This window comes from Petromyzon marinus, unplaced genomic scaffold (genome assembly GCF_048934315.1).
Source record: "Petromyzon marinus isolate PM22_M1 ecotype Great Lakes invasive population unplaced genomic scaffold, UKy_Petmar_22M1.pri1.0 PM_Scaffold_184, whole genome shotgun sequence".
Taxonomy (NCBI): Eukaryota; Metazoa; Chordata; class Hyperoartia; order Petromyzontiformes; family Petromyzontidae; genus Petromyzon; species Petromyzon marinus.
Window position 1 is genome coordinate 33,811 of NW_027423151.1, and position 26,494 is coordinate 60,304.

A 26,494-nucleotide genomic window follows, 5' to 3' on the forward strand; every position below is an offset into this window, starting at 1 on the left:
CACAGCGTTACGCAACCGATGAAAAGATATTGCCGCTCGACTGATTCGGAGTGAGACCTCTGCTGTTAAACTGGAGCCAATCATAAGCACACTGCCCAGGTATGGGAAACTCTCCACTCTCTCCACAACTGCCCCATCACCGATTGGGAGTTGTGGGGGTGGAGTGTCCGATGGTACAAAATACCCAGGCAGGTGCTTAGTTTTGGTGGGGCTGATGGTAAGGCCCCACCTCTTAGTGGCACGCTCCAGTCTCAGCAGCAGCGTCTCCAACTCCTCCTCTGACTGAGCAGCTATTACCAAATCATCAGCATACATAACGTGGTTGAGCAATAGGGAGCCATCCCTTGACCGCACCCGGGCATCGATTAGCCTCCCATTATATCTGTACCATATGGAGATTCCCCCGGTACAGCTATTGAAGGCTTCACGAACTACGTGGTCAAAATAGATGTTAAATAATGTGGGAGCCAGAGGACATCCCTGTCGCACCCCAAGGTGTATAGGGAATGGCTCTGACTCCCGGCCACGTAGTTTTACCCGGGCCCGCTCACCATCATGAAGGTCCTTAATGATCGTGAGCAGAGGGTCAGGTACTCCAAAAGAACGAAGAACGACCCAGAGCCCAGGCTTACTGATGGTATCATAGGCCTTGACCAGGTCAATAAAGCAGAGATGTAGGTCTTGTTGGAATTCCCTACACCTCTGCTGTAGCAGACGGACAGAAAATATGGCATCTGTGCAGGACCGCCCTTTCCTGAAACCGCATTGGGGCTCCGCAAGCCTCTCCTCAGCGTGCCTGGCAAGGCGATGCTGAATAATCCTTGCCAGGACCTTTCCCGGCACACTGAGGAGTGAGATGCCCCTGTAGTTGTTACAGTCTGTGCGGTCCCCCTTCTTAAAAAGGGGGACCACCAGGGCATCCTTCCAATCCTGCGGAACCCGTCCAGTGGTCCAGACTGTTGTTATGATGTCATATAGGGCAGTCTGTGCACAAACGCCACCCTCCCTCAGCATTTCGCTTGGGAGATCATCTCTGCCCGCTGCCTTTCCTGGTCTCAGACTCCGGATCGCCTTCAATACTTCCTCAGCAGATGGCACCTCAGCCAGCTACTCACAGGGGGTGACTTCATCCAATATTTGAGGCACCGCAGCCTCAGCAGGGTCATCCTCACTTTGTGCCACGATGTTTTCCTGGCTTGGCGATTTTCCCTCCCCCAGGACCTCACAGAAATGCTCAGCAAATCTGCGAACCTGTTCCTGGGGGTCGGAAATTGGATCACCGTTTTTTCCCCTAATGATGGTAATAGGTGTGGCGCTGCAGGTTACTTTTTTGATGGAGTTAAATAGAGATTTGTGATCACGGGCCACTGAGGAAGACTCCATCTCCTCAGCAACCCGCGACCACTACCCATCCTTGCAGCGCCTCACGGCTCTCCGAACCTCCGAGCGAAGGCTGCGGTAAGCCTCCTCATTCTCTGACGTGGGATTCTGTAGCCGATGACAGTGGGCCTGTCGCTTTTTCTCAACCATCCTGAACACCTCCTCTGTCAGCCAGGGTGTCTGGGGAGGTCTGGACCGCGTACGCAAAGCAGCCATTGCAGCTGCATGAGTCACAGTCCTAAACCTCGCCCATTTACCCTCGACATCAGGAGGAGTCGGGGACGATGCCAATCCCAGCCGCAAGCGATGATGAAATTCTCGCTTGCAACTTTCATCAGATAACTGAGACCAGGCCACTTTAGGTTGGAATGGGGTCCTGGGTGTACACCCACCACCGGAGTGGAAGAATGGCAGGCGCATCTTACAGATGACTAGTCGATGGTCAGAGGGCAGATCAGCTCCACGGTAGGTCCTGGTGTCAAGGACATGGGCTCGCATTCGCTGGTCCGTCACTATGTAGTCCAGCAGATGTTCTTGCTTGGACCCGGCATGCATCCATGATGTTGTGTGGATGCGCCGATGCCGGAACAGCGTGTTGGTAATTACAAGCCCATGGGCTGCACAAAAATCTAGCAGCCTCCTACCGTTGTTATTGAGCTGATTTGGCCCATGCCCTCCAATCACTCCAGACCAGGTGCCAGTATCATGACCAACTCGGGCATTGAAGTCACCCAACATGATGACTCTATCCCGAGGGGCCACTTTAGCCAGCACCTGTGACAGGAGGTCATAGAAGGCATCTGACTCATCGGCTTTGCCTGCATCCCTCCACGGATGTTCATCTTCGGTGGGGGCATAAGTAACCACGACCACCATTCATCGCCTCCGGTTGATGGGAAGGCGAGCCCAAAGTAGCCTGGGGCTTACAGCTTCCCACACCTCACCACCACGCTCCCACGCCCCCTTCATTCTTTTGTTCAAAAGAAGACCCACACCCTGTTGTTTGGCAGTCTGCTGCCCCGAGTAGAGGACTGTCCACCCCTCATGGTGGCAGGAGCCAGAGCCGGTCCACCGGACCTCCTGAATGCCGCATAGATCCAGGCGGTACCGGTCCAGCTCCCGACAGAGGAGTGGCAGCCTCTCCTCTGCAGTGAGCGTTCGAACATTCCACGTGGCCACCCGTAGTGGTTTTTCGTTGTTTCTGGAGTAGCCCCGAGGGTAGGTATTCAATCTCCTGGCTCCGCCAATTGGGGTTTGGCCAGGAGACGTCATAGACGCCTGGCCCCCCGGGGCCTCCGGCACAAGCTTATTTGTTACATATTTCAGTTTAATTCGTGGTTTCGTGGTAATTAATTGAAGGTGAAGGGGTTACCAGCCCCTCGCACCCGTCCAGAGCCCCCATTTAGCCCCTGTGGTGGACACATATGCCATGAGGGGAGGAGCCAATCAAAATTGGATCTCCCCCCACAGCGCTGTCCACGACAGAGTTGCCCGTCCGGCACCGCGAGGAGGTAGGGGGTTGTTTTGCCACTGATACACACGCTAACACACCAACACTAACACACACTAACACTGATACACACGCTAATACACACTAACACACTGATACACACGCTAACACACACTAACACACCGATACTAACACACCGATACTAACACACCGATACTAACACACACTAACACACTGATACACACGCTAACACGGCGCATGCTTACACGCCAATACTAACACACGCTAACACACTGAAACACACGCTAATACACGCACGCAAACACGCCAATATTAACACACACTAACACACTGATACACACGCTAACACGCCAATGCTAACACACACTAACACACTGATACACACGCTAACACGCCAATACTAACACACACTAACACACTGATACACACGCTAACACGCCAATACTAACACAAACTAACACACTGATACACACGCTAACACGCCAATACTAACACACACTAACACACTGATACACACGCTAACACGCCAATACTACCACACACTAACACACTGATACACACGCTAACACGCCAATACTAACAGACACTAACACATTGATACACACGCTAACACGCCAATACTAACACACACTAACACACTGATACACACGCTAACACGCCAATACAAACACACACTAACACACTGATACACACGCTAATACACCAATACTAACACACACTAACACAATGATACACACGCTAACACACCAATACTAACACACACTAACACACTGATACACACACTAATACACACGCTAACACACTGATACTAACACACGCTAACACACTGATACACACGCTAACACGCCAATACTAACACACACTAACACACTGATACACACGCTAATACACGCACGCAAACACGCCAATACTAACACACACTAACACTGATACACACGCTAACAACACTAATACTAACACACGCTAACACACTGATACACACGCTAACACGGCAATACTAACACACGCTAACACAACGATACACACGCTAATACACCAATACTAACACACACTAACACACTGATACACACGCTAATACACCAATACTAATACACACTAACAGAATGATACACACGCTTACACACCAATACTAACACACGCTAACACACTGATACACACGCTAACACGCCAATACTAACACACGCTAATACACGCACGCTAACACACTGATACTAACACACACTAACACACTGATACACACGCTAACACACCAATACTAACACACACTAACACACTGATACACACGCTAACACACCAATACTAACACACACTAACACACTGATACACACGCTAACACGCCAATACTAACACACACTAACACACTGATACACACGCTAACACGCCAATACTAACACACACTAACACACTAATACACACACTAACACACTGATACTAACACACGCTAACACACTGATACACACGCTAACACGCCAATACTAACACACACTAACACAATGATACACAGGCTAACACACCGATACTAACACACGCTAATGCACTGATACACACGCTAACACGCCAATACTAACACACGCTAACACACTGATACACACGCTAACACGCCAATACTAACACACACTAACACACTGATACACACTCTAACACACCAATACTAACACACGCTAACACACTGATACACACGCTAACACACCGATACTAACACACGCTAACACACTGATACACGTGCTAACACGCCAATACTAACACACACTAACACACTGATACACGCGCTAATACATGCACGCTAACACACCAATACTAACACACGCTAATACATCAATACTAACACACACTAACACACTGATACACGCGCTAATACACGCACGCTAACACACCAATACCAACACACGCTAACACACACCGATACACGCGCCGATACTAATATTGTTGGGCTTCGAGTGGGGTTCCTGGATGGACAGCCCCCATCACCGCCACCACCACCACCACCGTCATCACCGACACCACCACCACCACCACCGGAGTGGAAGAATGGCCGTCGCATCGACATCCAATGGCCGCTGGAAGAACATCAAGCTCCACGGAAGGTCCCGGTGGTGTGAGGCCACACGCGCCCGCATCTGCTGCTCCGTCACTACACAGGCCCGGCAGGCCTTCCTGCTTGGACCCCAGCCGTGCATCCACGCGCGTTGGCAATCACAGGCCTCAGGGGCTGCACGGAACCAGCCTGGCAATCCTCTACCAACGCCCCGCCACGCAAACCTTAATTCTCTTGCTCAGATTGAAGAGCCACTCCCCGTTGATTGGTGGTCTCCCGCCCCGAGTGGGGGACCGTCGGCCCCTCACGGTGGCTGGAGCTCCCGGCAGAGTAGCGGCAGCCTCTCCTCCACACGCCGAAACCAATCCACTGGGCCTCCTGAATTCCACAGAGGTCCAGGTGGTACCGGTCCAGCTCCCGACAGAGGAGTGGCAGCCTCTCCACACGCCAAAACCAATCAACTGGGCCTCCTGAATTCCACAGAGGTCCAGGTGGTACTGGTCCAGCTCCTGACAGAGTAGCGGCAGCCTCTCCTCCACACGCCGAAACCAATCCACTGGGCCTCCTGAATTCCACAGAGGTCCAGGTGGTACTGGTCCAGCTCCTGACAGAGGAGCGGCAGCCTCTCCTCCACACGCCGAAACCAATCAACTGGGCCTCCTGAATTCCACAGAGGTCCAGGTGGTACCGGTCCAGCTCCTGACAGAAGAGCGGCAGCCTCTCCACACGCCAAAACCAATCAACTGGGCCTCCTGAATTCCACAGCGGTCCAGGTGGTACCGGTCCAGCTCCCGACAGAGGAGCGGCAGCCTCTCCTCCACACGCCGAAACCAATCAACTGGGCCTCCAGTCTTCCATAGCGGTCCAGGAGGTACCAGTCCAGCTCCTGACAGAGTAGCGGCAGCATCTCCTCCACACGCCGAAACAATCCACCGGACCTCCAGTCTTCCATAGCGGTCCAGGTGGTACCGGTCCAGCTCCCGACAGAATAGCGGCAGCCTCTCCACACCCCGGAACCAATCAACTGGACCTCCTGAATTCCACAGCGGTCCAGGTGGTACCAGTCCAGCTCCTGACAGAGTAGCGGCAGCCTCGCCACACACAACAAAGCCAGTCCACCGGACCTTCTGTATTCCAGAGTTCCAGGTGGTACCGGTCCAGCTTCCGACAGAGGAGTGGCAGCCTCTCCTCCACACCAGGACCAGTCCCACGGATCTCCACAGAGGTCCAGGCGGTACCGGTCCAGCTCCCGACGGAGGAGTGGCAGCCTTTCCACACGCTGAAACCAATCAACTGGGCCTCCAGTCTTCCACAGCGGTCCAGCTCCTGACAGAGTAGCGGCAGCCTCTCCACACACAACAAAGCCAGTCCACCGGACCTTCTGTATTCCACAGAGTTCCAGGTGGTACCGGTCCAGCTCCCGACAGAGGAGTGGCAGCCTCTCCACACGCTGAAACCAATCCACTGGGCCTCTAGTCTTCCATAGCGGTCCATGTGGTACCAGTCCAGCTCCTGACAGAGTAGCGGCAGCCTCGCCACACACAACAAAGCCAGTCCACCGGACCTTCTGTATTCCACAGAGTTCCAGGTGGTACCGGTCCAGTTCCTGACAGAGGAGTGGCAGCCTCTCCTCTACACCAGGACCAGTCCCACAAATCTCCACAGAGGTCCAGGTGGTACCAGTCCAGCTCCCGACAGAGTAGCGGCAGCCTCTCCTCCACACGCCGAAACCAATCCACTGGACCTCCAGTCTTCCATAGCTGTCCAGGTGGTACCGGTCCAGCTCCCGACAGAGGAGCGGCAGCCTCTCCTCCACACGTCGAAACAATCCACTGGACCTCCTGAATTCCACAGCGGTCCAGGTAGTAGCAGTCTAGCTCCTGACAGAGGAGTGGCAGCCTCTCCTCCACACGCTGAAACCAATCAACTGGGCCTCCAGTCTTCCATAGCGGTCCAGGTGGTACCAGTCCAGCTCCCGACAGAGGAGTGGCAGCCTTTCCACATGCTGAAACCAATCAACTGGACCTCCTGAATTCCACAGCGGTCCAGGTGGTACCAGTCCAGCTCCTGACAGAATAGCGGCAGCCTCTCCACACACAACAAAGCCAGTCCACCGGACCTTCTGTATTCCACAGAGTTCCAGGTGGTACCGGTCCAGCTCCCGACAGAGGAGTGGCAGCCTCTCCTCCACACCAGGACCAGTCCCACGAATCTCCACAGAGGTCCAGGTGGTACCGGTCCAGCTCCCGACAGAGGAGTGGCAGCCTCTCCACACGCCGAAACCAATCAACTGGACCTCCAGTCTTCCATAGCGGTCCAGGTGGTACCAGTCCAGCTCCTGACAGAGGAGTGGCAGCCTCTCCACACGCTGAAACCAATCAACTGGACCTCATGAATTCCACAGCGGTCCAGGTGGTACCAGTCCAGCTCCTGACAGAGTAGCGGCAGCCTCGCCACACACAACAAAGCCAGTCCACCGGACCTTCTGTATTCCACAGAGTTCCAGGTGGTACCGGTCCAGCTCCCGACAGAGGAGTGGCAGCCTCTCCTCCACACCAGGACCAGTCCCACGAATCTCCACAGAGGTCCAGGTGGTACCGGTCCAGCTCCTGACAGAGGAGTGGCAGCCTCTCCACACGCTGAAACCAATCAACTGGACCTCCAGTCTTGCACAGCGGTCCAGGTAGTACCAGTCCAGCTCCTGACAGAGGAGTGGCAGCCTCTCCACACACAACAAAGCCAGTCCACCGGACCTTCTGTATTCCACAGAGTTCCAGGTGGTACCGGTCCAGCTCCCGACAGAGGAGCGGCAGCCTCTCCTCCACACCAGGACCAGTCCCACGGATCTCCACAGAGGTCCAGGCGGTACCGGTCCAGCTCCTGACAGAGTAGCGGCAGCCTCTCCTCCACACCAGGACCAGTCCCACGAATCTCCACAGAGGTCCAGGCGGTACCGGTCCAGCTCCCGACGGAGGAGTGGCAGCCTCTCCTCCGTGTCGAGCGTCGTTCGGACATTCCACGTGGCCACTCCAAGTGGCTTTTTGCCGTTTCCCGAGCTCAGTCCCTCCCGGCATCCACCAGAGCGGCCGGGAGTTTGGCCAGGAGAGACGTCATAGACGCCCCTCCACCCCCCCTATCGGGGGGCCTCCGGTTCACGGCCGTTGCTTTGGTCTCTCGTGGCCGGAGGGGTCACCGGCCCCTCGCGACCGTCCAGAGCCCCCGTCAGCCACTTGAGTGGCCTCGAGCGCCATGGGGTGGTGAAACAGCCGGTTGTGATCAGCCTTCCTCCCTCAAAATGGCAGTGTTCACCACAGCCACCACAGCGTTCACTCACTCACTCACCCGCTCGCTCACTCGCTCGCTCACTCACCCACCAATTCACTCACTCACTCAAACACTCACCCACTCATTCACTCACCCACTCAATCGCTCACTCACTCACTCACCCACTCAATCGCTCACTCACTCACGCACCCACTCACTCACCCACTCACTCACTCACCCACTCATTCACTCACTCACTCACCCACTCAATCACTCACTCACCCACCCACTCACTCACCCACTCACCCACCCACTCACTCACCCACTCACTCACCCACTCACTCACCCGCTCACTCACTCGACCCAACCCGCTCACCCATTCGCTCTATCACACACTCTGCCCAGGTGACGAGTTCTCGCCCGGGGTTAAACCAAATCAATTTGAGTGTCGTCTACAGTGACAAGTTGGGGCGACTCCACGTCACTGCCACGAGTGAGAGAATCACCGCTGAAACGCGCCAACGGAATCCGCAGAATGCCAATGCCGCTGCGATTACAATTTGCCAAATTTAAATAAAAAACAAAACAAAAAGCCGACTGGGATTCGCTGGCTTCGCTCACTCGCGCCGACGTTTCGGTCAACTCGTGCTCCTCACAAAAACCCCCTCTCGCTCTTGAGAGATTCGTGGATTTCGTAAATTTCCGGTTGGTTAGGGTTTTTGTCCAGACCTGGAACCATTTAGTGTGGCGAAGAGACGCCAACGCACGAAGACACGGAGCCTCATCCAGCAGCGGAGCGGTGGAGGTGACGGAGGCATGGGGAGGAGGAGTAGGAGTAGGAGGAGTAGGTGGCAGTACCGCATCCAGGGCAACTATTCGCGGGCACACACAGAGGCACACGGACGAGCGGGTCGTCCCGTATGCGTGCGTGCACACACAGGCGGACACACGCACACAAGTACACGCACGGAGCACACGTGGGTTAGACAAACCAAAGCCATCGCATGCGGACACGCGCGCGCGCGCGGTAACAGCACCCGGAACAACCTGGACCGGCACGGCACTGGACAGGACCGGCACGGCACTGGACAGGACCGGCACGGCACTGGACAGGACCGGCAAGGCACTGGACAGGACCGGCACGGCACTGGACAGGACTGGTAAGGCCTGGACAGGACCGGCAAGGCCTGGACAGAACCGGCAAGGCCTGGGCAGAACCGGCACGGCACTGGACAGGACCGGCACGGCACTGGACATGACCGGCACGGCACTGGACAGGACCGGCACGGCACTGGACAGGACCGGCACGGCACTGGACAGGACCGGCACAGCACTGGACAGAACCGGCAAGGCCTGGGCAGGACCGGCAAGGCCTGGACAGGACCGGCACGGCACTGGACAGGACCGGCACGGCACTGGACAGGACCGGCAAGGCCTGGACAGAACCGGCACGGCACTGGACAGGACCGGCACGGCACTGGACATGACCGGCAAGGCCTGGACAGGACCGGCAAGGCCTGGACATGACCGGCAAGGCCTGGACAGGACCGGCACGGCACTGGACAGGACCGGCAAGGCCTGGACATGACCGGCAAGGCCTGGACAGGACCGGCAAGGCCTGGACATGACCGGCAAGGCACTGGACAGGACCGGCACGGCACTGGACAGGACCGGCACGGCACTGGACAGGACCGGCAAGGCCTGGACATGACCGGCAAGGCCTGGACAGAACCGGCAAGGCCTGGACAGAACCGGCACGGCACTGGACAGGACCGGCAAGGCCTGGACAGGACCGGCACGGCACTGGACAGAACCGGCACGGCACTGGACAGGACCGGCACGGCACTGGACAGGACCGGCAAGGCCTGGACAGAACCGGCACGGCACTGGACATGACCGGCAAGGCCTGGACAGGACCGGCAAGGCCTGGACATGACCGGCAAGGCACTGGACAGGACCGGCACGGCACTGGACAGAACCGGCACGGCACTGGACAGGACCGGCACGGCACTGGACAGGACCGGCAAGGCCTGGACAGGACCGGCAAGGCCTGGACATGACCGGCAAGGCACTGGACAGGACCGGCACGGCACTGGACAGAACCGGCACGGCACTGGACAGGACCGGCACGGCACTGGACAGGACCGGCAAGGCAATGGACAGAACCGGCAAGGCCTGGACAGAACCGGCAAGGCCTGGACAGAACCGGCAAGGCCTGGGCAGAGTGTCCAGGATGTCCAGGTGGACGTCCACCGCAGCCCGCGGCTGTCCCACGGCGTCTCGCTCTCACAACTCCCTCCCCCACTGGGTTCCCCCCTAAGCCGCAGCGCCGCGTGGAAGCGTTACGCTTCGGAGAAAACTCAACCCAGGCGGAGGAGAACGGAGCAGCCAGCCAGCCCGCCAAATCCTCTCCTCCCCTCGACCCTCCCACCCAATTTGGCAGCGGCCTGAACTAACCCACGGCGGGGGGTTTACCACCAACACCACCACCACCACCACCACGGTGAGAGTTTACCACCACCACCACCACCACCACCACCACGGTGGAGGGGTTTACCACCACGGTGGTGGGGGTGGCGGTGCCTCGCGAGAGCGGACGCACGTGCGGACGCTGCCGCTGCCGCCGCGGACAACCCCAGCCAGGGTCCGTGTGAGCGGCACAACGTGGGACAGAGCCGTCAACAAGCCGTCGGGCGGTCACCAACAGAGGCGTGGCGGTGGAGGGGTGGGGTGGGGTGGGGATGGGTTTGGTTGTGACAGCAGCGGCGACGGCGTCGGCGGAACGGACAGCACGGAAGGAGCGGTGGAGCCAAGGCGGCGGAGGAGGCGGCGGAGGAGGCGGCGGAGGAGGCGGCGGAGGAGGCGGAGGAGGAGGAGGAGGAGGAGGAGAGGGGGGGGTTGGTGTAGCGTCGGCGCCGCCATCGGACGATGGCCGGGTCAACTCGGCCAAGAGGCGGTGGAGCCACCGCCCCGCAGCGCCACCGTGAGGTGGTTAAAGCATCGGTGGCACGGGAGGAGGAGGAGGAGGCGGTGGTGTCGGTGGTGGTGGCCACCCACCGCCCTCTGTCGTGTGTGCCCACAGCGGCGGCCTTCGAAGGCGCTGCCGCTACTACCCGCAGAACGTAACCAGAGACTCAGCACTGTACCGTAGACTCAGCACTGTACCGTAGACTCAGCACTGTACCGTAGACTCAGCACTGTACCGTAGACTCAGCACTGCACCGTAGACTCAGCACTGTACCGTAGACTCAGCACTGTACCGTAGACTCAACACTACCCATAGACTCAGCACTGCACCATAGACTCAACACTGTACCGTAGACTCAGCACTGTACCGTAGACTCAGCACTGCACCATAGACTCAGCACTGCACCATAGACTCAACACTGCACCATAGACTCAGCACTGTACCGTAGACTCAGCACTGTACCGTAGACTCAGCACTGCACCATAGACTCAGCACTGTCCATAGACTCAGCACTGCACCGTAGACTCAACACTGTACCGTAGACTCAGCACTGTACCGTAGACTCAGCACTGCACCGTAGACTCAACACTGCACCATAGACTCAGCACTGTACCGTAGACTCAACACTGCACGATAGACTCAGCACTGTACCATAGACTCAACACTGCCCATAGACTCAGCACTGCACCATAGACTCAACACTGCACCATAGACTCAGCACTGCCCATAGACTCAACACTGCACCATAGACTCAGCACTACCACCCATAGACTCAACACTGCACCATAGACTCAACACTACACCATAGACTCAACACTGTACCGTAGACTCAGCACTGTACCGTAGACTCAGCACTGTACCGTAGACTCAGCACTGTACCGTAGACTCAGCACTGTACCGTAGACTCAGCACTGCCCCATAGACTCAGCACTGCACCATAGTCTCAGCACTGCACCATAGACTCAGCACTGCACCATAGACTCAGCACTGCACCATAGACTCAGCACTGCACCATAGACTCAGCACTGCACCAAAGACTCAACACTGCACCAGACTCAACACTGCCCATAGACTCAGCACTGCACCATAGACTCAGCACTGCATCATAGACTCAGCACTGTACCATAGACTCAGCACTGCACCATAGACTCAACACTGCACCATAGACTCAACACTGCACCATAGACTCAGCACTGCACCATAGACTCAGCACTGCACCATAGACTCAGCACTGCACCATAGACTCAACACTGCACCATAGACCCAACACTGCACCATAGACTCAACACTGCACCATAGACTCAACACTGCACCATAGACTCAACCCTGCCCATAGACTCAGCACTGCACCATAGACTCAGCACTGCCACCCATAGACTCAACACTACCACCCATAGACACAACCCTGCCCATAGACTCAACACTACCACCCATAGACTCAGCACTGCCACCCATAGCCTCAGCACTGCACCACAAACGCATCTGGACGAAGACTCCCAGAACCTGCAGGGCTCAAGATCGTAAGAAGCCTCGCCTGAGACCCAAGCCCGAGTCACCGTGCTTCAAGCATTAACGTCCAACGGGCACACGAAACCTCCAGCAGACCGGGGTGGAGCGGCGGGGGCGAGGGGTTAAACGTCGACGTCCTGAGACCCAGCTACAGGGGCAATCGGTTTCCGTGAGGTCGGACTCTCTCCCGAGTCAAACAGCGTGGCGCGGGTGGACGGGGGGGGGGGGGAAAGTTGACCGGCTGGGCCTCGAGCGATGCCCGGCGAGAGAGACTCCGAGATGGGGCCGGAGTTTCTCGCCCTTCGGCGCGCTCCCGGTCAAGGCTCTCAACTCCAGGAGGAGGGCGAGGGCGGCGGCCCGGGCGCGGGTTCTAGGGGTTAGCGCCCTCGGGCCCGAGGGAGACCGAGCGGGCGTTTAAGCGACGAGCCCCCCCCCCCCCCCCACTGGCGAGGACCTGGGATTCGGGGTGGCACGGACGGCCGTCTGAGACAGCGGGGGGCCCCCCCCCCCCCCCCCCCCCCGAGACAGCGGGGGGCACCCCCCCCGGGGCGATTTTGTGGGGCTCAGAACACCGACGGCTCGCAGGAAGAGCAACGGAAATAACAACGCGGGACGCCTTTCCACGAGACGCCGTTTCAGCGGCAGCAGCGGCTGAGATCACGATCACCGGGAGGCAAAGGTTACAGCGCGTCAATGTCCTCGCCCCCCCCCCCCGTGACTCCGGGAGATCGGTCCCTCACGCAGCTAGGGGCCTTGATCGAGACTCTGATCCATGAGAGACACCGGGCTTACGATCCCCAAGGAGGGGTTCCCAGAGGGTTATCATGAGCATCACTGTCCCGGGAGAGTTAGCCCCGGTAAGGTGGGGTTTTAAAAACCATCAAATGTCCTGGCACCTGGATCCCGTGGGAGATCAGCTTTCGGGGATCCGGATCCTGATTGAGGCACTGGTCCGACGTTCCGGGCTTCAGTGACACATACCCAGGGGACCGGCTTCTCAGCTTTCACGACCCCTTTAAGATTTGGCTCCAGGACGGCGAGGCGCAAGCCCAGGAGGGCGTCCGCACCGGGGTTGTTGTTTTTTTTTTGAGGGGAGGGTTGTGTTGTTAGCTCGCGCAAACGCACAGAAAAATTGTTGCGTGGTTAAAACCCGCCACCGCCCGACCACAGCCGGCCGCCGCGACGCCGTGGACCTTCGCTCCGGGAGTTTCGCTTTAGAAGCGATTCGGAGCACCGATGAGGACCTCGGGTCAGAGAAACGCGGGCACTCGGCGACGTCCGGGAAGACGGGGATTTAACCACATCTGGGGTTGCCTTCGTTGTTGAGGCTCAAAGAGGAGAAATTGGGCCCCGGGTGCTTTGAGACGCGGGGCCCCCCGGGGAAGAGACCAGGCCATGGGCATCAACTCCCTGGCATTTGGGCTCCTGATTGAGACTCACGTTAAAAAAAGGGGGGTCTGGGGCGGGCGGGGCGGGGCCGGGCCGGGCCGGGCCGGGCCGGGGGAGGGGGCTTTAGCGATATTCATGAGGCCCAGCTTTTCTGGTTCACGAGTCGTGAGATTTTGGCCTCCAGTACCGTCAAATGTGATCCCAGGAGGCCGGATTTTTTTTTTATTTTTTTTTACCTTACCATCAATATCTCTGGGAAGTTAACTCCAGGAGGCAATAGTTTACCATGAATATCCCTGGCAAGTTAACTCCAGACAACCAGATTTTTACCATCAATCTCGCTACAAGTTAACTCCCACAAGTCCGGATTTTCACCATCAATCTCACTGGCAAGTTAACTCCAGACAACCAGATTTTTACCATCAATTTCCCTGAGAGTTAACCCCAGGAGACAATATTTTACCATGAATATCCCTGGGAAGTTAACTCCAGGAGGCAATATTTTACCATGAATATCTCTGGGAAGTTAACTCCAGGAGACAATATTTTACCATCAATATCACTGGGAAGTTAACTCCAGGAGGCAATAGTTTACCATGAATATCCCTGGCAAGTTAACTCCAGACAACCAGATTTTTACCATCAATCTCGCTACAAGTTAACTCCCACAAGTCCGGATTTTTTACCATCAATCTCACTGGCAAGTTAACTCCAGACAACCAGATTTTTACCATCAATCTCGCTACAAGTTAACTCCCACAAGTCCGGATTTTTACCATCAATCTCACTGGCAAGTTAACTCCAGACAACCAGATTTTTACCATCAATTTCCCTGAGAGTTAACCCCAGGAGACAATATTTTACCATGAATATCCCTGGGAAGTTAACTCCAGGAGGCAATATTTTACCATGAATATCCCTGGGAAGTTAACTCCAGGAGACAATATTTTACCATGAATATCCCTGGGAAGTTAACTCCAGGAGGAAATATTTTACCATCAATGTCACTGGGAAGTTAACTCCAGGAGACAATATTTTACCATGAATATCACTGGGAAGTTAACTCCAGACAACCAGATTTTTACCATGAATATCCCTGGCAAGTTAACTCCAGACAACCAGATTTTTACCATGAATATCCCTGGAAAGTTAACTCCAGACAACCAGATTTTTACCATGAATATCCCTGCAAAGTTAACTCCAGACAACCAGATTTTTACCATCAATGTACCTGAGAGTTAACTCCAGGAGGCAATAGTTTACCATCAATATCTCTGGGAAGTTAACCCCAGGAGGCAATATTTTACCATCAATGTCACTGGGAAGTTAACCCCAGGAGGCAATATTTTACCATCAATATCTCTGGGAAGTTAACCCCAGGAGACAATATTTTACCATGAATATCCCTGGGAAGTTAACTCCAGGAGGCAATATTTTACCATCAATGTCACTGGGAAATTAACTCCAGGAGGCAATATTTTACCATGAATATCCCTGGGAAGTTAACCCCAGGAGGCAATATTTTACCATGAATATCCCTGGGAAGTTAACTCCAGGAGGCAATATTTTACCATGAATATCTCTGGGAAGTTAACCCCAGGAGACAATATTTTACCATGAATATCCCTGGGAAGTTAACTCCAGGAGACAATATTTTACCATCAATGTCACTGGGAAGTTAACTCCAGGAGACAATATTTTACCATGAATATCCCTGGGAAGTTAACTCCAGGAGACAATATTTTACCATGAATGTCTCTGGGAAGTTAACTCCAGGAGGCAATATTTTACCATCAACATCCCTGGGAAGTTAACTCCAGGAGGCAATATTTTACCATGAATATCCCTGGGAAGTTAACTCCAGGAGACAATATTTTACCATCAACATCCCTGGGAAGTTAACCCCAGGAGACAATATTTTACCATCAATGTCACTGGGAAGTTAACTCCAGGAGGCAATATTTTACCATCAATGTCACTGGGAAGTTAACTCCAGGAGGCAATATTTTACCATGAATATCCCTGGGAAGTTAACCCCAGGAGACAATATTTTACCATGAATATCACTGGGAAGTTAACTCCAGGAGACAATATTTTACCATCAATGTCTCTGGGAAGTTAACCCCAGGAGACAATTTTACCATGAATGTCCCTGGGAAGTTAACTCCAGGAGACAATATTTTACCATGAATGTCACTGAGAAGTTTACTCCAGGAGGCAATATTTTACCATCAATGTCACTGGGAAGTTAACTCCAGGAGACAATTTTACCATGAATATCCCTGGGAAGTTAACTCCAGGAGACAATATTTTATACCATGAATATCCCTGGGAAGTTAACCCCAGGAGGCAATATTTTACCATGAATATCCCTGGCAAGTTAACTCCAGGAGGCAATATTTTACCATCAACATCCCTGGGAAGTTAACTCCAGGAGACAATATTTTACCATCAATGTCACTGGCAAGTTAACCCCAGGAGACAATATTTTACCATCAACATCCCTGGGAAGTTAACCCCAGGAGGCAATATTTTACCATCAATATCGCTGGGAAGTTAACTCCAGGAGACAATATTTTACCATCAATGTCACTGGGAAGTTAACCCCAGGAGGCAATATTTTACCATGAATATCCCTGGGAAGTTAACTCCAGGAGGCAATATTTTACCATGAATATCTCTGGGAAGTTAACTCCAGGAGGCAATATTTTACCATTAATGTCACTGGGAAGTTAACTCCAGGAGACAATATTTTACCATCAACATCCCTGGGAAGTTAACTCCAGGAGGCAATATTTTACCATCAATATCCCTGGGAAGTTAACCCCAGGAGGCAATATTTTACCATGAATATCCCTGGGAAGTTAACTCCAGGAGGCAATATTTTACCATGAATATCCCTGGGAAGTTAACCCCAGGAGGCAATATTTTACCATGAATATCCCTGGGAAGTTAACCCCAGGAGACAATATTTTACCATGAATATCCCTGGGAAGTTAACTCCAGGAGGCAATATTTTACCATGAACATCCCTGGGAAGTTAACCCCAGGAGGCAATATTTTACCATGAATATCCCTGGGAAGTTAACCCCAGGAGGAAATATTTTACCATGAATATCCCTGGGAAGTTAACCCCAGGAGGCAATATTTTACCATGAATATCTCTGGGAAGTTAACCCCAGGAGACAATATTTTACCATGAATATCCCTGGGAAGTTAACTCCAGGAGACAATATTTTACCATCAATGTCACTGGGAAGTTAACTCCAGGAGACAATATTTTACCATGAATATCCCTGGGAAGTTAACTCCAGGAGACAATATTTTACCATGAATGTCTCTGGGAAGTTAACTCCAGGAGGCAATATTTTACCATCAACATCCCTGGGAAGTTAACTCCAGGAGGCAATATTTTACCATGAATATCCCTGGGAAGTTAACTCCAGGAGACAATATTTTACCATCAACATCCCTGGGAAGTTAACCCCAGGAGACAATATTTTACCATCAATGTCACTGGGAAGTTAACTCCAGGAGGCAATATTTTACCATCAATGTCACTGGGAAGTTAACTCCAGGAGGCAATATTTTACCATGAATATCCCTGGGAAGTTAACCCCAGGAGACAATATTTTACCATGAATATCACTGGGAAGTTAACTCCAGGAGACAATATTTTACCATCAATGTCTCTGGGAAGTTAACCCCAGGAGACAATTTTACCATGAATGTCCCTGGGAAGTTAACTCCAGGAGACAATATTTTACCATGAATGTCACTGAGAAGTTTACTCCAGGAGGCAATATTTTACCATCAATGTCACTGGGAAGTTAACTCCAGGAGACAATTTTACCATGAATATCCCTGGGAAGTTAACTCCAGGAGACAATATTTTATACCATGAATATCCCTGGGAAGTTAACCCCAGGAGGCAATATTTTACCATGAATATCCCTGGCAAGTTAACTCCAGGAGGCAATATTTTACCATCAACATCCCTGGGAAGTTAACTCCAGGAGACAATATTTTACCATCAATGTCACTGGCAAGTTAACCCCAGGAGACAATATTTTACCATCAACATCCCTGGGAAGTTAACCCCAGGAGGCAATATTTTACCATCAATATCGCTGGGAAGTTAACTCCAGGAGACAATATTTTACCATCAATGTCACTGGGAAGTTAACCCCAGGAGGCAATATTTTACCATGAATATCCCTGGGAAGTTAACTCCAGGAGGCAATATTTTACCATGAATATCTCTGGGAAGTTAACTCCAGGAGGCAATATTTTACCATTAATGTCACTGGGAAGTTAACTCCAGGAGACAATATTTTACCATCAACATCCCTGGGAAGTTAACTCCAGGAGGCAATATTTTACCATCAATATCCCTGGGAAGTTAACCCCAGGAGGCAATATTTTACCATGAATATCCCTGGGAAGTTAACTCCAGGAGGCAATATTTTACCATGAATATCCCTGGGAAGTTAACCCCAGGAGGCAATATTTTACCATGAATATCCCTGGGAAGTTAACCCCAGGAGACAATATTTTACCATGAATATCCCTGGGAAGTTAACTCCAGGAGGCAATATTTTACCATGAATATCCCTGGGAAGTTAACCCCAGGAGGCAATATTTTACCATGAATATCCCTGGGAAGTTAACCCCAGGAGGAAATATTTTACCATGAATATCCCTGGGAAGTTAACCCCAGGAGGCAATATTTTACCATGAATATCCCTGGGAAGTTAACTCCACGTGACCGGATTTTCACCATCAATTTCGCTACAAGTTAACTCCCACGTGACCAGATTTTTACCATCAAACTCACTACAAGTTAACTCCCATGTGACCGGATTTTTACCATCAATCTCCCTGGCAAGTTAACTCCCACGTGACCGAATTTTTACCATCAATCTCACTGTACAAGTTAACTCCCACGTGACCGGATGTTTACCATCAATCTCCCTGGCAAGTTAACTCCCACGTGACCGGATTTTTACCATCAATCTCACTGTACAAGTTAACTCCCACGTGACCGAATTTTTACCATCAATCTCACTGTACAAGTTAACTCCCACAAGTCCGGATTTTTACCATCAATCTCACTGTACAAGTTAACTCCCACATGACCAGATTTTTACCATCAATCTCCCTGGCAAGTTAACTCCCACGTGACCGGATTTTTACCATCAATCTCTCTGGCAAGTTAACTCCCACAAGACCGGATGTTTACCATCAATCTCCCTGGCAAGTTAACTCCCACGTGACCAGATTTTTACCATCAATCTCTCTGGCAAGTTAACTCCCACAAGACCGGATGTTTACCATCAATCTCACTGGCAAGTTAACTCCCACAAGTCCGGATTTTTACCATCAATCTCACTGGCAAGTTAACTCCCACAAGTCCGGATTTTTACCATCAATATCACTGTAGAAGTTAACTCCCACGTGACCGAATTTTTACCATCAATCTCGCTGGCCAGTTAACTCCCCACGTGACCGGATTTTCAGCGCGAATCTCGCCGGGAAGTTAACTCCCACAAGTCCGGATTTTTACCATCAATCTCACTGTACAAGTTAACTCCCACAAGTCCGGATTTTTACCATCAATCTCACTGGCAAGTTAACTCCAGACAACCAGATTTTTACCATCAATCTCCCTGGCAAGTTAACTCCCACGTGACCGAATTTTTACCATCAATCTCACTGGCAAGTTAACTCCCACGTGACCGAATTTTTACCATCAATCTCGCTGGCACGTTAACTCCCACGTGACCGGATTTTTACCATCAATCTCGCTGGCAAGTTAACTCCCACGCGACCGGATTTTTACCATCAATTTCGCTACAAGATAACTCCCACGTGACCGAATTTTTACCATCAATCTCGCTGTACAAGTTAACTCCCACAAGTCCGGATTTTTACCACCAATCTCGCTGGCAAGTTAACTCCCACAAGTCCGGATTTTTACCATCAATCTCGCTGGCACGTTAACTCCCACGTGACCGGATTTTTACCATCAATTTCGCTACAAGTTAACTCCCACAAGACCGGATTTTTACCATAAATCTCGCTGGCAAGTTAACTCCCACGTGACCGAATTTTTACCATCAATCTCCCTGGCAAGTTAACTCCCAAGTGACCAGATTTTTACCATCAATCTCTCTGGCAAGTTAACTCCCACAAGACCGGATGTTTACCATCAATCTCACTGGCAAGTTAACTCCCACAAGTCCGGATTTTTACCATCAATCTCACTGGCAAGTTAACTCCCACAAGTCCGGATTTTTACCATCAATATCACTGTAGAAGTTAACTCCCACGTGACCGAATTTTTACCATCAATCTCGCTGGCCAGTTAACTCCCCACGTGACCGGATTTTCAGCGCGAATCTCGCCGGGAAGTTAACTCCCACAAGTCCGGATTTTTACCATCAATCTCACTGTACAAGTTAACTCCCACAAGTCCGGATTTTTACCATCAATCTCACTGGCAAGTTAACTCCAGACAACCAGATTTTTACCATCAATCTCCCTGGCAAGTTAACTCCCACGTGACCGAATTTTTACCATCAATCTCACTGGCAAGTTAACTCCCACGTGACCGAATTTTTACCATCAATCTCGCTGGCACGTTAACTCCCACGTGACCGGATTTTTACCATCAATCTCGCTGGCAAGTTAACTCCCACGGGACCGGATTTTTACCATCAATTTCGCTACAAGATAACTCCCACGTGACCGAATTTTTACCATCAATCTCGCTGTACAAGTTAACTCCCACAAGTCCGGATTTTTACCATCAATCTCGCTGGCAAGTTAACTCCCACAAGTCCGGATTTTTACCATCAATCTCGCTGGCACGTTAACTCCCACGTGACCGGATTTTTACCATCAATTTCGCTACAAGTTAACTCCCACAAGACCGGATTTTTACCATAAATCTCGCTGGCAAGTTAACTCCCACGTGACCGAATTTTTACCATCAATCTCCCTGGCAAGTTAACTCCCACGGGACCGAATTTTTACCATCAATCTCACTGGCAAGTTAACTCCCACAAGTCCGGATTTTTACCATCAATCTCACTGTACAAGTTAACTCCCACAAGTCCGGATTTTTACCATCAATCTCGCTGGCAAGTTAACTCCCACAAGTCCGGATTTTTTCCATCAATCTCACTGGCAAGTTAACTCCCACGTGACCAGATTTTTACCATCAATCTCCCTGGCAAGTTAACTCCCACGTGACCGAATTTTTACCATCAATCTCACTGTACAAGTTAACTCCCACGGGACCGAATTTTTACCATCAATCTCACTGTACAAGTTAACTCCCACGTGACCGAATTTTTACCATCAATCTCACTGTACAAGTTAACTCCCACGTGACCGAATTTTTACCATCAATCTCGCCGGGAAGTTAACTCCCCGCGGGACCGGATTTTTACCATCAATCTCCCTGGCAAGTTAACTCCCACGAGACCGGATTTTTACCACGAAACTCCCTGGAAAGTTAACTCCCACGTGACCGGATTTTTACCATCAATCTCGCTGGCCAGTTAACTCCCCACGTGACCGGATTTTCAGCGCGAATCTCGCCGGGAAGTTAACTCCCACGTGACCGAATTTTTACCATCAATCTCACTCTACAAGTTAACTCCCCACGGGACCGAACTTTTACCATCAATCTCGCCGGGAAGTTAACTCCCACGTGACCGAATTTTTACCATCAATCTCACTGGCAAGTTAACTCCAGACAACCAGATTTTTACCATCAATGTTCCTGAGAGTTAACTCGAGGAGACCGGATTTTTACCATCAATCTCACTGGCAAGTTAACTCCAGACAACCAGATTTTTACCATCAATGTTCCTGAGAGTTAACTCGAGGAGACCGGATTTTTACCACGAAACTCCCTGGCAAGTTAACTCCCACGTGACCGGATTTTCACCATCAATCTCACTGTACAAGTTAACTCCCCGCGGGACCGAATTTTTACCATCAATCTCCCTGGCAAGTTAACTCCCACAAGTCCGGATTTTTACCATCAATCTCGCCGGGAAGTTAACTCCCACGTGACCGAATTTTTACCATCAATCTCGCTGGCCAGTTAACTCCCCACGTGACCGGATTTTTACCATCAATCTCGCCGGGAAGTTAACTCCAGCGGCGCGGATTTATTTTGACCGCGCGTTTAATTCGTTTTTGTTGTTGTTGTTAATGTTTTAAACCGTTCTAACCGTTCCGACAAAGCCTGCGTCCAAGTTCACCGATGTCCACGTGAGGAGCCTGCGGGGAAGTTTGAAGGCAGCAGGTGGCAGAGTGAAAGGGAGGTGGCTGACGCTCGGTTTGAGTGGCGGAGAGGGGCTGCTCTTGTTCAGTGGCGGGTGTAGCGTGTAGTGTAGCGTGTAGTGTGTAGTGTAGTGTAGTGTGTGGTGTAGTATATAGTGTAGTGTGTAGTGTAGTGTAGTGTGTAGTGTAGCGTGTAGTGTAGTGTGTAGTGTAGTGTGTGGTGTAGTGTAGGGTGTGGTGTAGTGTAGTGTAGGGTGTGGTGTGTGGTGTAGTGTAGTGTGTAGTGTAGGGTGTAGTGTAGTGTGTAGTGTAGTGTGTAGTGTAGTGTAGTGTGTGGTGTAGTGTGTAGTGTAGTGTAGGGTGTAGTGTAGTGTGTAGTGTAGCGTGTAGTGTAGTGTGTGGTGTAGTGTGTAGTGTAGTGTGTAGTGTAGTGTAGGGTGTGGTGTGTGGTGTAGTGTAGGGTGTAGTGTAGTGTAGGGTGTGGTGTAGTGTGTAGTGTAGTGTGTGGTCTAGCGTGTAGTGTAGTGTAGTGTGTGGTGTAGTGTAGCGTGTGGTGTAGTGTGTAGTGTAGTGTGTGGTGTAGTGTGTAGTGTAGTGTGTGGTGTAGTGTGTAGTGTAGTGTGTGGTGTAGTGTGTAGTGTAGTGTAGGGTGTGGTGTAGTGTGTAGTGTAGTGTAGGGTGTGGTGTGTGGTGTAGTGTGTAGTGTGTGGTGTAGTGTAGCGTGTAGTGTAGTGTAGCGTGTAGTGTAGTGTGTGGTGTAGTGTAGTGTGTAGTGTAGTGTAGTGTGTAGTGTAGTGTGGTGTGTAGGGTAGTGTGTAGTGTAGCGTGTAGTGTAGTGTAGGGTGTAGTGTAGGGTGTAGTGTGTAGTGTAGTGTAGGGTGTGGTGTAGTGTGTAGTGTAGTGTGTAGTGTAGTGTAGTGTGTAGTGTAGTGTGTAGTGTAGTGTGTAGTGTGTGGTGGAGTGTAGCGTGTAGTGTAGCATGTAGTGTAGTGTGTGGTGTAGTGTGTGGTGGAGTGTAGCGTGTAGTGTAGTGTGTAGTGTAGTGTGTGGTGTAGTGTGTAGTGTGTGGTGTAGTGTAGTGTGTAGTGTAGTGTGTAGTGTAGTGTAGTGTGTGGTGTAGTGTGTGGTGTAGTGTGGTGTAGGGTGTAGTGTGTAGTGTAGTGTGTGGTGTAGTGTGTAGTGTAGTGTGTGGTGTAGTGTAGGGTGTAGTGTAGCGTGTAGTGTAGCGTGTAGTGTAGCGTGTAGTGTAGTGTGTGGTGTGGTGTAGGGTGTAGTGTGTGGTGTAGTGTAGGGTGTAGTGTAGCGTGTAGTGTAGCGTGTAGTGTAGCGTGTAGTGTAGTGTGTGGTGTAGTGTATAGTGTGTAGTGTAGGGTGTAGTGTAGGGTGTAGTGTAGTGTGTGGTGTAGTGTGTGGTGTAGCGTGTAGTGTAGTGTATAGTGTAGTGTAGTGTGTAGTGTGTGGTGTAGTGTAGTGTGTAGTGTAGTGTAGGGTAGTGTGTGGTGTAGTGTAGTGTGTAGTGTAGTGTAGGGTAGTGTGTGGTGTAGTGTGTAGTGTATAGTGTAGTGTAGCGTGTAGTGTAGTGTGTAGTGTAGTGTAGTGTGTGGTGTAGTGTAGTGTAGGGTGTAGTGTAGGGTGTAGTGTAGTGTGTAGTGTAGTGTGTGGTGTAGTGTGTAGTGTAGTGTGTAGTGTAGTGTGTAGTGTAGTGTGTGGTGTAGTGTGTGGTGTAGTGTAGGGTGTAGTGTAGTGTGTGGTGTAGTGTGTAGTGTGTGGTGTAGTGTAGCGTGTAGTGTAGTGTGTAGTGTAGTGTGTGGTGTAGTGTGTAGTGTGTGGTGTAGTGTAGCGTGTAGTGTAGTGTGTAGTGTAGTGTGTGGTGTAGTGTAGGGTGTAGTGTAGTGTAGGGTAGTGTAGGGTGTAGTGTAGCGTGTGGTGTAGTGTGTAGTGTAGTGTAGCGTGTAGTGTGTAGTGTAGTGTAGTGTGTGGTGTAGTGTGTAGTGTAGTGTGTAGTGTAGGGTAGTGTAGTGTGTAGTGTAGTGTGAAGTGTAGTGTGTAGTGTAGTGTAGGGTGTAGTGTAGTGTGGTGTGTAGGGTAGTGTGTGGTGTAGTGTGTAGTGTGTGGTGTAGTGTAGGGTGTAGTGTAGTGTGTAGTGTAGTGTGTAGTGTAGTGTGTAGTGTAGTGTGTAGTGTAGGGTGTAGTGTGTAGTGTAGTGTGTAGTGTAGTGTAGGGTGTAGTGTAGTGTGTGGTGTAGTGTGTAGTGTAGTGTATAGTGTAGTGTAGTGTGTGGTGTAGTGTGTAGTGTAGTGTGTGGTGTAGTGTAGGGTGTGGTGTAGTGTAGTGTGTAGTGTAGTGTAGTGTGTAGTGTGGTGTAGTGTGTAGTGTAGTGTAGTGTGTAGTGTAGGGTGTAGTGGTGTAGTGTGTAGTGTAGTGTGTAGTGTAGTGTGTGGTGTAGTGTAGGGTGTGGTGTAGTGTAGGGTGTAGTGTAGTGTAGTGTGTGTAGTGTGTAGTGTAGGGTGTAGTGTAGTGTGTAGTGTAGTGTGTGGTGTAGTGTGTAGTGTAGTGTGTAGTGTAGTGTAGTGTGTAGTGTAGTGTGTGTAGTGTGTAGTGTGTGGTGTAGTGTAGGGTGTAGTGTAGTGTGTAGTGTAGTGTGTAGTGTAGCGTGTAGTGTAGTGTAGTGTGTAGTGTAGTGTGTGGTATAGTGTAGTGTAGCGTGTAGTGTAGTGTGTGGTGTAGTGTATAGTGTGTAGTGTAGTGTGTAGTGTAGTGTGTAGTGTAGTGTGTGGTGTAGTGTGTGGTGTGTGTAGCGTGTAGTGTAGTGTAGTGTGTGGTGTAGTGTGTAGTGTAGTGTAGGGTGTAGTGTAGTGTGTAGTGTAGTGTGTGGTCTAGCGTGTAGTGTAGTGTAGTGTGTGGTGTAGTGTAGCGTGTGGTGTAGTGTGTAGTGTAGTGTGTGATGTAGTGTAGTGTGTGGTGTAGTGTAGTGTGTGGTGTAGTGTGTGGTGTGTGTAGCGTGTAGTGTAGTGTAGCGTATAGTGTAGTGTGTAGTGTAGTGTGTGGTGTAGTGTGTAGTGTAGCGTGTAGTGTAGTGTGTAGTGTAGTGTGTGGTGTAGTGTAGGGTGTGGTGTAGTGTAGTGTGTGGTGTAGTGTGTGGTGTAGTGTGTAGTGTAGTGTAGGGTGTGGTGTAGTGTAGTGTGTAGTGTAGCGTGTAGTGTAGTGTGTAGTGTAGTGTAGGGTGTAGTGTGTAGTGTAGTGTGTAGTGTAGTGTGTAGTGTAGTGTAGTGTGTGGTGTGTGTAGTGTGTAGCGTGTAGTGTAGTGTAGCGTGTAGTGTAGGGTGTGGTGTAGTGTAGTGTAGGGTGTAGCGTAGTGTATAGTAGTGTAGTGTGTAGTGTAGTGTGTAGTGTAGTGTAGGGTGTAGTGTAATGTAGGGTGTGGTGTAGTGTAGGGTGTGGTGTAGTGTGTAGTGTAGTGTAGGGTGTAGTGTAGTGTGTATAATGTAGTGTATAGTAGTGTAGTGTGTAGTGTAGTGTAGCGTGTAGTGTAGTGTAGCATGTAGTGTAGCGTGTAGCGTGTATAGTGTGTATGGTGTAGTGTAGTGTAGCGTGTATAGTGTGTATAGTGTAGCGTGTAGTGTAGCATGTATATGGTGTAGTGTAGCGTGTAGTGTAGCGTGTATAGTGTGTATAGTGTAGCGTGTAGTGTAGCATGTGTATGGTGTAGTGTAGCGTGTAGTGTAGTGTAGCGTGTATAGTGTGTATAGTGTAGTGTAGCGTGTATAGTGTGTATAGTGTAGTGTGTATAGTAGTGTATAGTGTAGTGTAGCGTGTAGTGTAGCGTGTATAGTAGTGTAGTGTATAGTGTGTATGGTGTAGTGTAGAGTGTATAGTGTAGTGTATAGTGTAGTGTAGCATGTAGTGTATAGTGTGTATGGTGTAGTGTATAGTGTAGTATATAGTGTAGTATATAGTGTAGTGTATAGAGTAGTGTATAGTGTAGTGTATAGTGTAGTGTATAGTAGTGTATAGTGTAGTGTATAGTGTAGTGTATAGTAGTGTAGTGTATAATGGATGAGTGGGTTGGTGAGTAGGTGAGTTAGTAGGTGGGCGAGTGAGTGAGCGGGTGTCTGAGTGAGAGGGTCAATGAGCGGGTGAGTGAGTGTCTGAGTGAGTGGGTGAGTGAGTGTCTGAG

At 51.2% G+C, this 26,494-nt stretch overlaps 1 protein-coding gene across 2 annotated transcripts in view; it reads right to left on the reverse strand.

Moving 5' to 3' along the window:
* The window catches only part of LOC116937636 (interleukin enhancer-binding factor 3-like), a 78,872-nt gene that overhangs the window by 27,040 nt on the left and 25,338 nt on the right, over positions 1 to 26,494 (reverse strand). For both annotated transcript variants that reach the window (XM_076063766.1, XM_076063765.1), the window contains exon 6: positions 8,880 to 9,022. In XM_076063766.1, the coding sequence (XP_075919881.1) occupies positions 8,880 to 9,022 (143 nt within the window). The remainder of the gene's footprint in view (positions 1 to 8,879; positions 9,023 to 26,494) is intronic.